This window comes from Mus pahari, chromosome 10 (genome assembly GCF_900095145.1).
Source record: "Mus pahari chromosome 10, PAHARI_EIJ_v1.1, whole genome shotgun sequence".
Taxonomy (NCBI): Eukaryota; Metazoa; Chordata; class Mammalia; order Rodentia; family Muridae; genus Mus; species Mus pahari.
In genome coordinates this window covers 50407697-50422969 of record NC_034599.1, presented here as the reverse complement: position 1 = coordinate 50422969, position 15273 = coordinate 50407697, and the positions used below count along the sequence as shown (strand labels likewise).

At 37.1% G+C, this 15273-nt stretch overlaps 1 protein-coding gene across 1 annotated transcript in view; it reads left to right on the top strand.

Annotated features, from left to right (window-relative positions):
* Window positions 1–15273, top strand: part of Etfa (electron transfer flavoprotein subunit alpha) — a 65533-nt gene that overhangs the window by 24500 nt on the left and 25760 nt on the right. The window contains exons 5-9 of the mRNA XM_021206696.2: window positions 3558–3657; window positions 4992–5102; window positions 5717–5818; window positions 7175–7243; window positions 9745–9827. Of these exons, the coding sequence (XP_021062355.1) occupies window positions 3558–3657; window positions 4992–5102; window positions 5717–5818; window positions 7175–7243; window positions 9745–9827 (465 nt within the window). The remainder of the gene's footprint in view (window positions 1–3557; window positions 3658–4991; window positions 5103–5716; window positions 5819–7174; window positions 7244–9744; window positions 9828–15273) is intronic.

The following is a 15273-nucleotide window of genomic DNA, read 5'->3' as shown; positions in this document are numbered from 1 at the left end:
GTAGCCTTGGCTGTCCTGGAACTCACTTTGTAGACCAGGCTTGCCTCGAACTCAGAAATCCGCCTGCCTCTGCCTCCCGAGTGCTGGGATTAAGGGCGTGCGCCACCACGCCCAGCTTTGTTTTTTGTTTTTTGTTTTGTTTTTTTTTGAGACAGGGTTTCTCTGTATAGCCCTGGAACTCACTTTGTAGACCAGGCTTGCCTCGAACTCAGAAATCTGCCTGCCTCTGCCTCCCAAGTACCGGGATTAAAGGCGTCTGCCACCACTGCCCAGCAGTGGATCCCTTTCATGGTTCCTACTTACTCTTCCTATTTCAGGAGTGTACCTCTTAGCAACGACATGCTCCTTTAGGTCTCTTCCTATCAGTCTTTAAATTGTGCATGTATATACATATTTGTATTGTTTTGTGACTAGGAGTTTTTCCTTGATAACATCTTGAAAATGTTAGCTCACAGTGTGTTGTCTGCATAACGTTCTGTGTTAGTCAAGGTCAGCTAGGATGTTTTCAGTCACTTGCTTCAAAGAAAATATTCTTGTACGTGCATCTTTGCATACCTGTGTTAGCATATCTTTAAAATTGAGTTCTAAAAGTAAAAACAGGTGAGTGGAATACCATGGTTTAAACATTTTTGGTAGAAATTGTTAAATTGCCAACACATGGTATTATAAATTTTAATATCTTCCTCTAAATTGATAGATGAATTTTTGTGGACCACCCAGTACTCTTGAGAGTACTGTTTCAGTGCTGGGTAATTAAATCTTGAGTTTGGCTGATGAAAATTTATCTGCAAAACTATGAACCCAACAACAAATGGTTTTTGCTGTGTTTTAATTCTCAAATTTTATTACTCTGGCCTTGACTTTATGACAGATAAAATCTTGACAATAAGAGCCACAAAATAGATAGATCCTGATAAACTATAAATGCATTTGAAACAAGGGAAGGTCCATAGGAGGAATGCATAGGGAGACCATAGTAGGTCTGTGATGAACCTGTAAATAGTGAGTGTGTTTATTACTTTTTTGTCACTGTGAAAAAAAATATTCCTGAGCAAAAGGAGGTATGTTATCTTGGCTCGTGGTTTCAGTCATTTCATCTTGTCACTTTGGCCCTGTGGTAGATTAGGAGGTCATGGCTCATGATAGAAGTACATGAGAAGATATAATTGCTAATCTTGTAGTATCCAGAAAGCCGAGAGAAGGGAGGGAAAGGAAAGGGTGAAGAAAGAATGAGCATTTCAATATTTCCTTTGAGGCATAATACCAACTATCTTTCCATAGGTCCTATCTCCTAAAGGTTCCATCATCTCCCAAATGGAGTAAATGCTAGAACCAGGCCTTCAACAAAGGGGTTGGGGGGGGGGAGCATTCAAGTACTCTTAAAAATATACAACCTCCTTCACCATAAAAGAAATGCACATCAAAACTTTAGATTTCACTTTATCCTCATCAGGGTAGCCATCATCAAGAAAATAAAAGAGAGAGAATTCTGATGAGGATTTAGGGGGAGAGGGAGCCTTTATTTACTATGAGTGAAAGTGTAAACTAGTATAGCCGTTATGAAAATCAGGTTTCTCAAAGAATTACAAGTAGAACTATCATATGAGACAGCTGTACCATTCCTGTGCTTATACCCAAAGGACCCTATATCCTACCTCAGAGATACTCACACACTTTACTGTGAAATTATTCACAATAACAAGGAAATAGAACCAGCTTAGATGTCCATCTGCAGATAAATGGATGCAGGAAATGTGTGAATGCAGGGCTGTAAGAAATAAATATGAAAATTTCAGGAAAATAGATGAATCTGGAAGCTCAAATACTGAGATGACCCAGATTCAGAAGGACAAATACGACATACTATTTGACATACTATTTCTCTGGTTCTTAGCTTTGAATGTTTATATATGTGTGTATATGGGTATTGGTAATGAAAGTAGAAAGAGGACCTCAGAGGGAAGAAGGGGTGTTTAGGAACTTGGGCAGGATGGTAGAGCACAGTGAATGTGGAGATGAGTCCCCTGGGGTGGAGGGGTAGTGGAAATGGGAGTGGGGAAAGGGTGGGAGAGGATGGATCTTCAGAGCAAGGAAACTAACATTGGTACTTTTTAGTAGTCAAGGCCAGAGTTCTTTATTCATGTTTGAAAGGATTACTATCTAATGAAGGTGTGACAAAATGCAAATTAGAACCTTTTCCTTTAGAAACTCTGTAGTCAGGAAGCTGATTCTGTCAGTAATTGTAGTATCATTTGTAGGAAGTCACCAAGTAGAAACAGAAGAGTACTAGAAGTCACAACCCCTACCATCAGGGTGCTTAAAATCCTAGTTAGGGGTCATACAGCATGGTTATTACGTTCATGCTAGTCAAGGCAGTACATTGTAATTATATGTATGTGTGGGAGAATACAGAATGAGGGAGAATGGCAGGTAGTTTAGAAGGGTCTTTACAGAAGAGAGAGAACCAGTTTGTGATGTTATCTTAAATCATGCCTTCCAGAAGCCGTGTCATGAAACCAGGGAGGTGCCACTGAATGAGCTGTGAAGAAGTCTATCTTTGTGAGATAAAAATCAATGCTTCTCAGAGCTGGAGAGGTGGCTCAGTGGTTAGGAGCACTGACTGTTCTGCCAGAGGTCCTGAGTTCAATTCCCAGCAACCACATGGTGACTTACAACCATCTGTAATGGAATCTGAGGCTCTTCTGGTGTGTCTGAAGAGAGTTACAGTGTACTCACATACATAAAATAAATAATTCTTTTTAAAAAGCAATGCTTCTCTTTTTAAAATTACATATACTATGTAAAGGAACCTCTGTCCAGAACTTGGAAATTCAGTCTTCACTGGGTGACTCTCTTCTGCTTTAGCATCCTAGAGTCATAGGATTTTAACTAGACATGTGCAGATTGTCTCTCCTCTCGTTACAAGATGTGGTAACTAACACCCAAGGCAATTTTGACCTGCTTAAGGATTTGGCTACTGAGAACAAAGTTACACATGTATAACATATAACTGTTATGTGCCTGTATCAGCCAGAGCATGTGTGTTTGTTTCTGGCATTCATTTTATATGTGACACACAGGCTGCTGTGCTTGACCTGTTTATACAACATGAACTTGACAAAGGTTGTGTTGAAATTTTTTCTTTTATATTTTCTAGTAAATATATATAGTAAAAGCTTTTCCAGTGTCTTACTCCTCTATTTTTTTCTCTTTCTCTTGTTTAAATTCAGGGATCCATAACTGTCACATATTGTACTTGATATTTATTAGGGCAGTAGATCTCATAATTTATCAAATTGAATCAGCTTCTTCTTATTATAAATCTTCTATAACTCCTAATATACAGAAATGGTAGGTACTTAATTTCAAAGACTATCTCAAAAGCTAGGCTGATATCCCTTGTCCAGAGATACATGTGAAGTGTAAAATATTTGAATTTCAATTAAAATTTATACAGAAGCTACACTCCTTTAAAGGGGTTTAGGAGATATCTCTGTTGATCATTATATCAGTCAGCTTGCCTTTCTGTAACTCACTTTTTTTTTTTTTTTTTTAAGAACCTTCTGCCCAGAGTAGCTGCCAAACTTAATGTTGCCCCAGTTTCTGACATCATTGAGATCAAGTCACCTGACACATTTGTGAGAACTATCTATGCAGGTAAGTTCTAAGGAAGATAATTAATCAACATGTTAATTTTCACAGTATACATAAATCTTAGAAATAGGATTAGGAAACATAACCTACGATTAAATGGACCATCTTAAAGGTTTCTGAAAAATGCTTTGAGAATAGCTACTGTCTGATTTATTATGTGCACAGTGCTTTTATACTGGCCTTACAGTTTATGGAGTGAGATCTTTCCCTCCAGTGGTTAATAAAAATTAAGTTTGCCATCCAATATATATGTATCTTAAATGTTTAATTGCGACGTAATTATATCATTCCTCCCTCCAACCTCTCCTGTCATTTCCTTTGCTGTCAGTTGATGACCTATTTTTCTTTATTACTGTTACATACACATATGCATAACTGTATAACTACAACTTCTCTGTCTGTTTAGTTTGCTTGTATGTATATGATTTCAGAGCTGGCTACTTCTGTTTGGATAGCCAGTTGTATTGGATAACCAATTAAAGGGCTCATGCCTGAGAGAGGCTAGTTTTCCTCCCTCAGCAGTCATTGCTGTCCTGTGCTTCTTTGTCTAGTGATGGGACCTGTGAGACTTCACCCTTTCTATATCAGCACGTCTGTTGCTATTATCATTGGTCAGGTCTTGTTTAAGTAGCTATATTTTGTAAGTAGTACCTTGAAAGGCAAACTCTTTTTAAAATAGTATTCTCAGTCTTTGCTTCAATGTGCAATTGAAGTTGAATGTGCGTTAAGTAATTCATTTCAGCATCTCTTTACTTGATTGATTATTTTTAAGCACATTGATCTCCAGTGGGACTGGAAAAGGCAACAATTTTGGTTACTGCCTTTGTTCTGGTTAAAGTTGTCGTATGTCTCGTCAGACCTGTAATCTTCAGTGATATTCAAGTATTTGGTCATAGTGTCAGTCACTCAAAATGCAAAATGTCTAATCCTTTTAAACCTTTGTTTCCTCTGAACTTGTATTTTATGTCCTGTCATGCTTTCACGTTATCTTCCTCTGTTATGTACAGCAGTTGCATTTGTATAAAGGTATAGCAGTTCATATTTTTAGGTTACTGATAGAGCTGGTTTGGGAGAAAGAAGCTTCCTTCCCACTCCCACTGAGAGGTGCCTTCTCACCACAGCCACCTGCTTCTGTGTGTTGATCCCAGGCAGTAACTCTGGCTGTACAGGTGGCCCCTGGTGATGGTCTTCTCTCTGGTGTTCCTCCTCTCCTAGACTTAGCAGGGGTAGGAAACAAGTTGCCTGTGGTTATTTTTGCCTCATTTTTGTAAAATTAATTCTGAACCTGACAGGAATACTTTTGGCATTCCTTCCTCATAATAAATTTTGTGTTTCAGGAAATGCGTTGTGTACAGTAAAGTGTGATGAGAAAGTAAAGGTGTTCTCTGTTCGAGGAACATCTTTTGAGACTGCAGCAACAAGTGGAGGAAATGCTAGTTCAGAAAAGGGTAAGTATTCTCATATGAGCCTTTTTGATAGGCTGGAATTTTCGATAGGCTAGCATTTCTTGTTTGTTTGGCTTAGATTAGAATACGGGTTGGTGTCTACTTTAATTTCTAATGCAAAGTAAAAGTTCAGCTGACTCATATTACAAGGTAATATAAATAATAATAATTTATGTCTGTTTCACATCATCTTGGTTCAAGGATAATCACTTTGGTAGATTAAAAAGTAGGAGAAAAGATCAATTATGATGAAACTTACATTTATGTTAGGGCTGTTTAACTCATTACTGTTTCCTATTGTGGTATTGAGTGATTCAACATAATAGAAGAATGTAATAATGGTAGAACTAGGGCTTCCACTTTAACATGGCTGGCATCTTATTTGAACACTAGAGAGAATGGGTTATTCTGGTTTTTACAGATAAACTTATGAGTAGTATCAACTTCTCAAGAGTCGTACCCTCTTAAAACGTTTTAATTAAAGAAAATGAATTTGGGACCGTGAAAATGTAGGAACTTAAGTTTCCTAGTGTTGGATGTTTTTGTGTTGGTCTTAAAAAATAATTACCACTATATATTTGAAGCCAACATCATTTTTAATTTGTCAATGTATGCAGCACCAAGTTCTTCATCAGTGGGAATATCAGAGTGGCTTGACCAGAAATTGACAAAAAGTGACCGACCAGAACTAACTGGTGCCAAAGTGGTGGTATCTGGTGGTAAGTGCAGTACTAATTTAAAAGATGACATAAGCTATGTAGTGCACAGACCTCATTAAAGGAACAGACTTTTATTTAGGTTTTGGTGGCTCTGGGGATAGAACCCAGGGTCTTGTAACTGGTAAGCAAGCTCTATACTACTGTAGAGCTGAATCTGTAATCTAGAATATAGGCGTTTTTGTTTTACTTTTTCTTTACAAATGACAGAAGTTGGTAAATTGCAAGTTTTAGTCATATTTTACCAGGAATATGAAATTAGATCATAAATAGAATATGACACTGGGGAGCAGGGCACAAATTTCATCCGCACATCTCTGCCACATGGTATCTCGGTTTTACAGACATCCATGTTTTTCTGTGGCATTTGATTGGCTTCTGAATTATAGAAAAAGTGGTTAGAATCTCAGAGTTGCATATAAATCCCCTACTCTAGCCAGGCGTGGTGGTGTATGCCTTTAATCCCAGCACTCGGGAGGCAGAGGCAGGTGGATTTCTGAGTTCGAGGCCAGCCTGGTTTACAAAGTGAGTTCCAGGACAGCCAGGGCTACACAGAGAAACCCTGTCTGGAAAAACAAAACAAAAAAACAAAAAAACCCCTACTCTATTCTACTTTTAATGATTTGAGTGTTATACTGGTCTGTGTGGATGACACTTAGAAAGCCCTTCACAGTTAATATCAGAACCTGAATGTGGTGTAAGACTTAACATCTTGTTGTATATTATGCTCCTTTGTAGTTTGTCAGCTGACTGACTCAGATGATAAGGATTGATGTGATTTAAAAATCTTTCCATATTAAACAATAAAAAATAGTTACTGTTCCTAACATCCATCTATTGTTCAAGTGGTATTCAGAGGAAACGAATTAATATTTTGCAAAGATGTTTTTCTTGTGTATCAGCTTGTATTTTCAGGAAATATTAGTCCATATATGTTTTTTGATTGGCCTGTTGCGTTCTCATTTCCTGGAGAAATGAAAATAACAGGTAGAATGTGTTTGCTCTCAAGGATTTTGAAATCTAGCCAAAAGTTTTCTTTAGTTATGCAGGGGATATTTACCAAATGCTAATAAGAGCTGCATGTTAATACCACAGATATGGCAATGAGCTAGAGAGCTGTGGATCAGGCATCTTGGACTTCAAGTATTTCCATTATAGTGGAGAAACTGCAGATACTATAGTGTTCTTTATGTAGTTAAATAACTGCACTGATGAATGCTTCATAGCAGTCATAAAAGGTTTTGAAGAAGAGTTGGTGGCAGTTTATAATATGGGCATTAGGTTGGGGATATAAAATGGCAAACATTTTACAGAGTGCAACTCGTATGTACATGATTTTATTTATTTATGTGTTTTGAGGTCGGGGCTTGAAGAGTGGAGAGAACTTTAAACTGCTGTATGATCTGGCAGATCAACTGCATGCTGCAGGTAAAGGTCATTTTCCTCTGTAGCACAGTGTTCTCGTTTTGCTGGAAGTGTTTTTCGTTATGCTTATATGTAAGTCCTCCAATGCTTCAGGTTATTGTGCTTTCTCCTTTTCCTTCATTGACTTAGCTTTATTGATGGACTATTTGTCATTTATACAAAATAACATTTGGCTGTTGCCTTTCTATTTCTATTAGTGTACATAGAATACTTTGGTCATATTTCCCCTATTAACTTATTTCTTTCCTGCCTTCCTCTTTTTTCTCTTTCTCTTTCTATATAATTCTCTTTCTACTTCCATGTCTTTACTTTTTAAATTTAGATTCCACATTATTTTGCTTAACATGATTTCCAGTACTGACCATTATTTACTTTATTCTTTCTGTAGTGGTTTTATTAGACCAAAACTGAAACATCTATAAAGGGAGGAGGGTGTCCTAGTAATTTTTGAAGAATGTGTGTGGCAGTTTTACAATTGCCAACTCTTAAGAATCTTATCTAGTTTTGATTTGTAAAGTACTGAAATGCCAACTTCAGAGCCTACTGCAGACTACTGCTAGCTGTTCTCCACCTCCACACATGCTCTGATTCCTGATTAACTTACATATGCACACTGCTTTTCTTTCTTGTGAGAAAGAACTAAAACAATGATAAAGATTTAAAAACCCCATGGAAACGGAAATGACTGCATCTTATAAGCATAGTAAACTGGAAGGATGAGGAAAGAATGTCTGGGCCTGAAGCTGTGCCACAGACGTGCTTAAAGCTAAAAAGCAAAGATAAAAAGAGTTAGAAGTCAGCACTGAAATACCCAGGACCTCAAGGACACTTAAAAAGTACAAGTGACACAATAAAAACCGAAGCAAAATCCGACTACAACTGAAGAGTAATGGGTGTGATGGAGGTGGGAGAAAAGAACAGGAGGGGTTGGTACAGCAAAGCTTGAGAAGTTGCAGGATCACACCATACCCAAGCAAAGATCCAGGAAGCACAGAAAACACCAATGTATATGTGTAAGTTCCAAGCTATAACAAGTCAAAGATGAAGATAAAAGATGAAAGAAACCAAAGTGGAGGAACAAAAGTCTTACCCTATGAAAGTAGCAAAGATAAGTTCATTGGTCTTTTCAGAAATCATGCAAGTAAGATGAGAATCGGGTGTAAGACTTCACGTGTTGAGAGGAAAAACCCCGACCCAGAATTCTGTACCCATGGAATGTATAGAACTATAGGGAAACTCAGTTGAATTCAGCAATTAGCTGGGTTGAATTTAACATCTATTGATGTCTGTGTTACACACAGCAAATTCTCAAGGTGACAGAGCACTCACCAAGGAAGACTGTATTTGGGACCGTATGACCTCTTCATGAATGTAAAGGAGCAGGGTTTATACTCTGTCTGTTTTTAGCTTGAGCTAGATGTCTGTAACTGAAATGCAACTGAAAAACCCCAAGATGCATGGAGAGATTAAACAGCACATTTCTGCATAACATATGAATAAAGGAATACATTTCAAAAGAAATATTTTAAGCTGAGTGAAAAAAAAGTGTATGATACAGTGAAGTCAGTGGTGTGGGGGAGGGGAATTTATTCTAAGTGCTGGGCAGTGAACTGAGGGCTTCTCACATGTTAGGCAAGAATTCCATTATTGAGCTATATCTACGTGACCCCCTTTTTATTTACTTACTTGTTTATTTTTAAATTCCAAATCTTTGAGACAGTCTGGATACCTTGCCCATTCTGGCCTTATGATCCTTTTGCTTCAGCCTCCCACATAGCTAGGAGTCCAGACCTATACCACCAGGATGAGCTCTTATAGGGAAATTTATAGTACTAAATGTGTATTAAAAAAGAAAGGCAGTCTAAGTTTAATCATCTTAGGAAACTACAACAGGAAGAATAAATTAATGCAACAGTATACAGAAGGAATGCTTAAATCCCTTTCCTTCACTCTCCAGAAGGGGTGGTTCTGCCCTAAGAATAGATCTACTGTGGAGAAGGAACCAGTTACATTTTTATTTATTAATTTAATATGAGATACTTGTTAAACCTCAGTCTTGTATTGAATATGACTTTATCTGATTATAATAGATAATGATATTATACAGCATTTTTTATGCCTGGAGTAGTGGTGCATGCCTTCAAATATGCAGAAAGCAGAGACAGGAGGATCTCTGTGAGTTCAAGGCCAATGTGGTCTACATAGTATGCTCTGGGATAGCCAGGACTACATAGAGAGACCTTGTCTCAAAAACAAACAAAACCAAAGAAATTTGTGAGTATATCATAAAATGAAAATTATTTTCTTGAAAAATGTACTTGTATTTATTGTTTAGAATCCTTGATCAGTTACAAATCATTAATCAGGATTTTCTTTTTCAAAAGTGAGTTCTGTATACAATACTTTTTGACTATAAAATGCTAGGATGTTATTTTGTAGTTGTTGGTGACTGTCACACTAGCTGAATAATAGAGCTTGAAAATATGACACTTCCTCCCTTTCAGTTGGTGCTTCCCGAGCTGCTGTTGATGCTGGCTTTGTTCCCAATGACATGCAAGTTGGTCAGACAGGAAAAATAGTAGCTCCAGTAAGTATTGCAATAAAATACGCCCTGCAGAATTCTGTAGGGATCAGCACTGTATGTATTTGTTGGACAATAATTTCACTGATTTATGTCCTAGTCAGTGATCCTATACTGCTAACCATGATGATGGTGAAAGTGTCCTCACAAGATCTGATGGGTTTGATCTTAATAAAATGCTTAGCAATTTTAAAATTAGGAACTTTTTGCAAAAAGATTTAAACCGTTATGAGGTCACAATGCTCTGTTACTATTGCCATTGCCTTTGTTGTTATTCTGTGTGTATGATGTGGTAGAGAGAGAACATAGGACTCTGTACGTGCTTGGTATGTGCTAGTCCACTGGCCTACATTCCTATCTATTATTATTGCTATTATAAATTTACATTGATAATATTTATTGTCCATAAAGTCTAAAAGCAGTTCCAACAACTAACCTATTTTAATCGAACCTATATTCATGGACCTTTGTCATTAGAAACTACTAATGACAGTTATAGTCTTGTGTCCTCCTGAGCACCTAGTTTAGTTCTACATTTTTTATCTGTTTGCATGAATTTCAGGGAATTTTGATCTTTACAGATAAGTACTACTAGAATGTTCCTTTTTGCCAAGAGGATGGGACAGAATCTCACTCTGTCCAAGAGCTTAGCAGTCATCTTGCTTTAGCCTCCCAAGTGCTAGGATTTCAGGCTTAAGCCATCACACCTAGCCAGATAAGATATTCTAAAACCCTTTGCAGAACTTAAAAGGGAAATATAGGAAATATTGACTTGAAAGTTGAGTCTTTTAAAACATCTCCTAACCATTCATATTTCATAAGTAATGTATTGAATCATTTTCCAGTTTAAATTTATATTGCATGAGACATGAGGAAAATATTTTTATATAACTCAAAACAAAGTGTTTTTTGTTATTTCAAAACAATATATTATATCACATCCATTGAGATCTCCGAGTGCCCTAGTTTATTAGATGATGACTTCAAAATCATCTTTTAAAACCTTTTTATACAAAATATTTTGATTATGTTTCCTATCCCCCAACTCCTTTAAGACTTCTCTTTGAAGCTTGTTTTGAAATATCTGTCCTCCTAAAGTTGGATTGCTTATCTTTTCATTGTCTTTTTCTGGAGCTCCTTTATATAGTATGTATACCAATTATTTTTGAGGTATGTACAGTGATTCTTTTTCCTCATGCTAGGACTCTCCTGTTCTTTTTCTTTTGCTGAGAAGAAAGGTTTCATTTTAACAAAGTTCAGTGAAGCAATCTTTCTTCTTTTGGTTAATATATTTTGTGTTACTTAGCTTACTTGAAGCAGAGACAGTCTCAGTACTGAATATAGCACTAAAACTATTCATAAATTAAGTCAAAGCACTGTGTGACTGACTTGCTTGTCATACCACATTAGTCTGGCTATGAAAATAGATTTATTGAGCAGATGAGCTGGAGCCATCCATGACATTTAATTAGGTGTGGCACACATATATTTTTTGCGGAAATCTTGCATGTACAGTTTTATGTGAGTAGACACATTTAGGCTTGAATTCATAAAAGATCAACAGCTTCCTAATCAAAACTACTTTTAGAAGAAATTCAGTGTATACTCTGAAGTAGCAAGCAGACTTGCTGTGACAGAAAGGGGGCATTCATAGTTATTAAATAAGAACAGAGTGCAGGGAGTGGCTGGTGGCATCCATTCTTGTATTGTAAGTAAGTTTCATGCAGTCAGCTTTATTCAGCACTACTCTTAGAATATAGAACTATCAAATTTTGCTCATGAGGAGATTAAACATTAAATGATTTGCAGACTTTAACATTGCTCCTATAACCCATCAGAGAATTGTAGTATATTAACTCTCTATTTGGGCACTATGCTAGTTACTTGTCCTGTTGCTGAGGCAAAATACCAGACAAAAGAAACTGAAGGAAGGAAGGTTTACCTCGGCTCATGGTTCCAGGGTCCAATTCATCATGGTGAGGAAGATTGGTCAAGAGCTCAGTAAGGTCACACTGAATCAAGTCCGGAAACAAATGAATGCTGGTGCTCAGCTCATTCTCCTCTTTTCATTCTGTCAGGAATCCTGGCCCATGTGATAGTATCATCCACTTTCAGAGTGGGTTTCCCTGTCCTGCTTAGCGAAATACCCTCAAAAGTACTCAGAAAGGCATGCTTCTGTTTCAGTGATAATTCTAAGCTGACAATGAAGATTGACCATTATAGGCATGGTGAATCACACACACACACACACACACACACACACACACACACACACACACACACACACACTGTGGTCTAAAATCTTTCTGGGAAACAATCAATTGGCAGGTATAAAGCGCAACTTTTGTGTTTGTGTGACCATTTGAGAGATATGATATGTTATGATGCCCTCTTAGTTTCAAACTCATGCATTTTCCTACACAGCCACACTGCAGCCTATTAAGTCACTAACATTGACATATAAATACCATCAGACTCCATTTGTATTTTGCCTGTCATTTCATTAGTGCCCTTTATAGCAAATGATAGTAGTTTAGAATCACATATTGCATATATCTGTCATGAGTCCTTCAATCCTAGATTCTCAATCTTACTTTCACATGATTATATGGTATTATAGGGTAACTTGTATTACTGACTATTTAGGTATTTTCCTTTAAAAGTGTTTATTGAAATCTTTTTTGTTTTTATTAAATTGCTTTTTATTATTGATTTATGGAAGTTTTAAAATACATTCTGCTGGTAAGTTTCTGATTTACTTTCTCCACGTCTATGGTGTGCCTATTTATTTTTTTGAGATGATATCTAATTGAGAAACTTCTTTGCTATTTCTAATTTGCTGCAAGCTCTCATCATGAGTGGAATTTATTTGTAGAGTCTGTGGTTCTCCCTCGTGGTTGTCTCTTCTCTGGAACTTTCTCCACATCTCCACATTTCCAACTAGTGTAGTAGCCACATATCTTCTGTATATTTTCTTCAACCAGTCAGACTGCATTTTTTTTTTTTTTACCTAAAGGGCTTGATTTCTGATTGGCCTTTATCCCTGTGGAGAGGAGAAGTATGCTGGACTCATATCTGTGTGCTCCCCTCCCCTACAGAATTTTGGCTGCTCAAATTCTACCTGTCAGTGTTGATCTCCAACATATTTAAACAGCTGTTATCCGTATTTGAATCAGGTTTACAGTTGTCTTAGCAGGAAGATTAAGTCTGATACGAGCTATTCCCATAGGGCCATAAGGAAACCTGAGGTCCAGAATTGAATGTATTACTTTATGTGCTTGCTGACTAGTGTGGAGTTAGGCTATTGTCACCCTAAATAATATCTTAATTAATGCTACTTAATATTGCATTAGGTTTTTGGCAGCCATATCCCACAATTGGCAAGAATTGCACTTCGGAACATCCAAAATTTCTCATCACCTCCACCCATTTGAACTGTGTGCTATTTAAATACATTTCCACTAATGCTAATGTAGCATTCTTTGTTTTAAAGCTAAATATGTTCATTTTGCCACTTTTGAACATTTCACGGCTTTATTTCTTTTCCCAGTCTGTTATTAGAATATTCAGTGTTTTGAATCGTTGGCAGTTTTGTAAGAACTTTGGAAAGTATCACCACTATTTTTTTCTGGTTGTAAGGAGCCAGAAGTGCTCTGCTTCACATTCAGACCATATAAAGTCAGTTTTCTTATTTGTACAAAACAATTGTTTTATTTTCTTTATTAATTTGAGAAAACATATAATACCCAAAATATGCCCTGAATTTAGTTATATGCTTTGCTTTGGTTTTTTGTCTGTTTGTTTTGTTTTTTGTTTTTTGTTTTGTCATTCAGAACAATTTACAAAGTGTGAACAGTTTCTAGTGTCTTTACAACCTCACACCCTTGCAGGATGTAGACTTGATCGGAAGGAAGCCACTGATTAGTTCATAGCCTACCGTTGTGGCAATGACTACTCTTTCTTTCTTTCTTTCTTTCTTTCTTTCTTTCTTTCTTTCTTTCTTTCTTTCTTTCTTTCTTTCTTTCTTTCAAGATTTATTTATTTATGTATGTGAGTATACTGTATCTCTACAGGTGGTTGTGAGCCTTCACGTGGTTGCTGGGAATTGAATGTTTAGGACCTCTGCTCGCTCTGGTCAAACCTGCTCGCTCCAGTCTGCCCCGCTTGCTCAGTCTCTGCTTGCTCCGGCCCAAAGATTTATTTATTATTATACATAAGTACACTGTAACTGACTTCAGACACACCAGAAGGCGTCAGATCTCATTATGGGTGGTTGTGAGCCACCATGTGGTTGCTGGGATTTGAACTCATGACCTTTGGAAGAGCAGTCAGTGTTCTTACCCACTGAGCCATCTCACCAGCCCTACTTTTTATTTCTAATTAACTTTTGATTTGGAGTTAATTTCTTTCTTTCTTTCTTTTTTATGGATTAGAAGAATTTTATTTTTTCAACTTTTTTTATTAGATGTTTTCTTTATTTACATTTCAAATGCTATCCTGAAAGTTCTCTATACCCTCCACCTGCCCTACTCCCTTACCCACCCACTCCCACTTCTTGGCCCTGGCATTCCCCTGTATTGGGGCATATAAAGTTTGCAAGACCTAGGGGCCTCTCTTCCCAATGATGGCTGACTAGGCCATCTTTTGCTACATATGCAGCTAGAGACATGAGCTCTGGGGGTACTGGTTAGTTCATATTGTTGTTCCATCTATAGGGTTGCAGCCCCCTTCAGCTCCTTGGGTACTTTCTCTAGCTCCTCCATTGGGGACCCTGTGTTCCATCCTATAGCTGACCGTGAGCATACACTTCTGTATTTGCCTCATATGAGACAGCTATGTCAGGGTTCCTTCAGCAAAATCTTGCTGGCATATGCAATAGTGTCTGGGTTTGGTGGCTGATGATAGGATGGATTCCCGGGTTGGATAGTCTCTGGATAGTCCATCCTTTCGTCTTAGCTGATTTGGAGTTAATTTCAAACTTAGGAAAATAAAACTAAAAAAATAATACAGTGTACATATGTAAATTATTTTCTGAACTGTTTTTTGTTATAACATTGTGGCTTTTTGCCGCTGAATACCTCAATGTGTAATTTTTCAGACTAAAAATATTCTCATCTGAAGTACAGTTACATTTATTAATTTTCTTTTTCATTTATTAATTTCTGTGTGTGCGTGCATGAGTGCCTGTGTGCATCTGACTGTCTGTCTCTGTGTGTGTGTGTCTGTGTGCATCTGTGTATGCATCTGTGTGTGCATCTATGTGCATAGTCTGTCTGAGTAAGTGGACAACAGGTGCCTTTCTCTATCACTCACCACTTACCTCCTTTCCTTTTCCTTTTCCTTTTCCTTTTCCTTTTCCTTTTCCTTTTCCTTTTCCTTTTTCTTTTTCTTTTTCTTTTTCTTTTTCTTTTTCTTTTTCTTTTTCTTTTTCTTTTCCTTTTTCTTTTCCTTT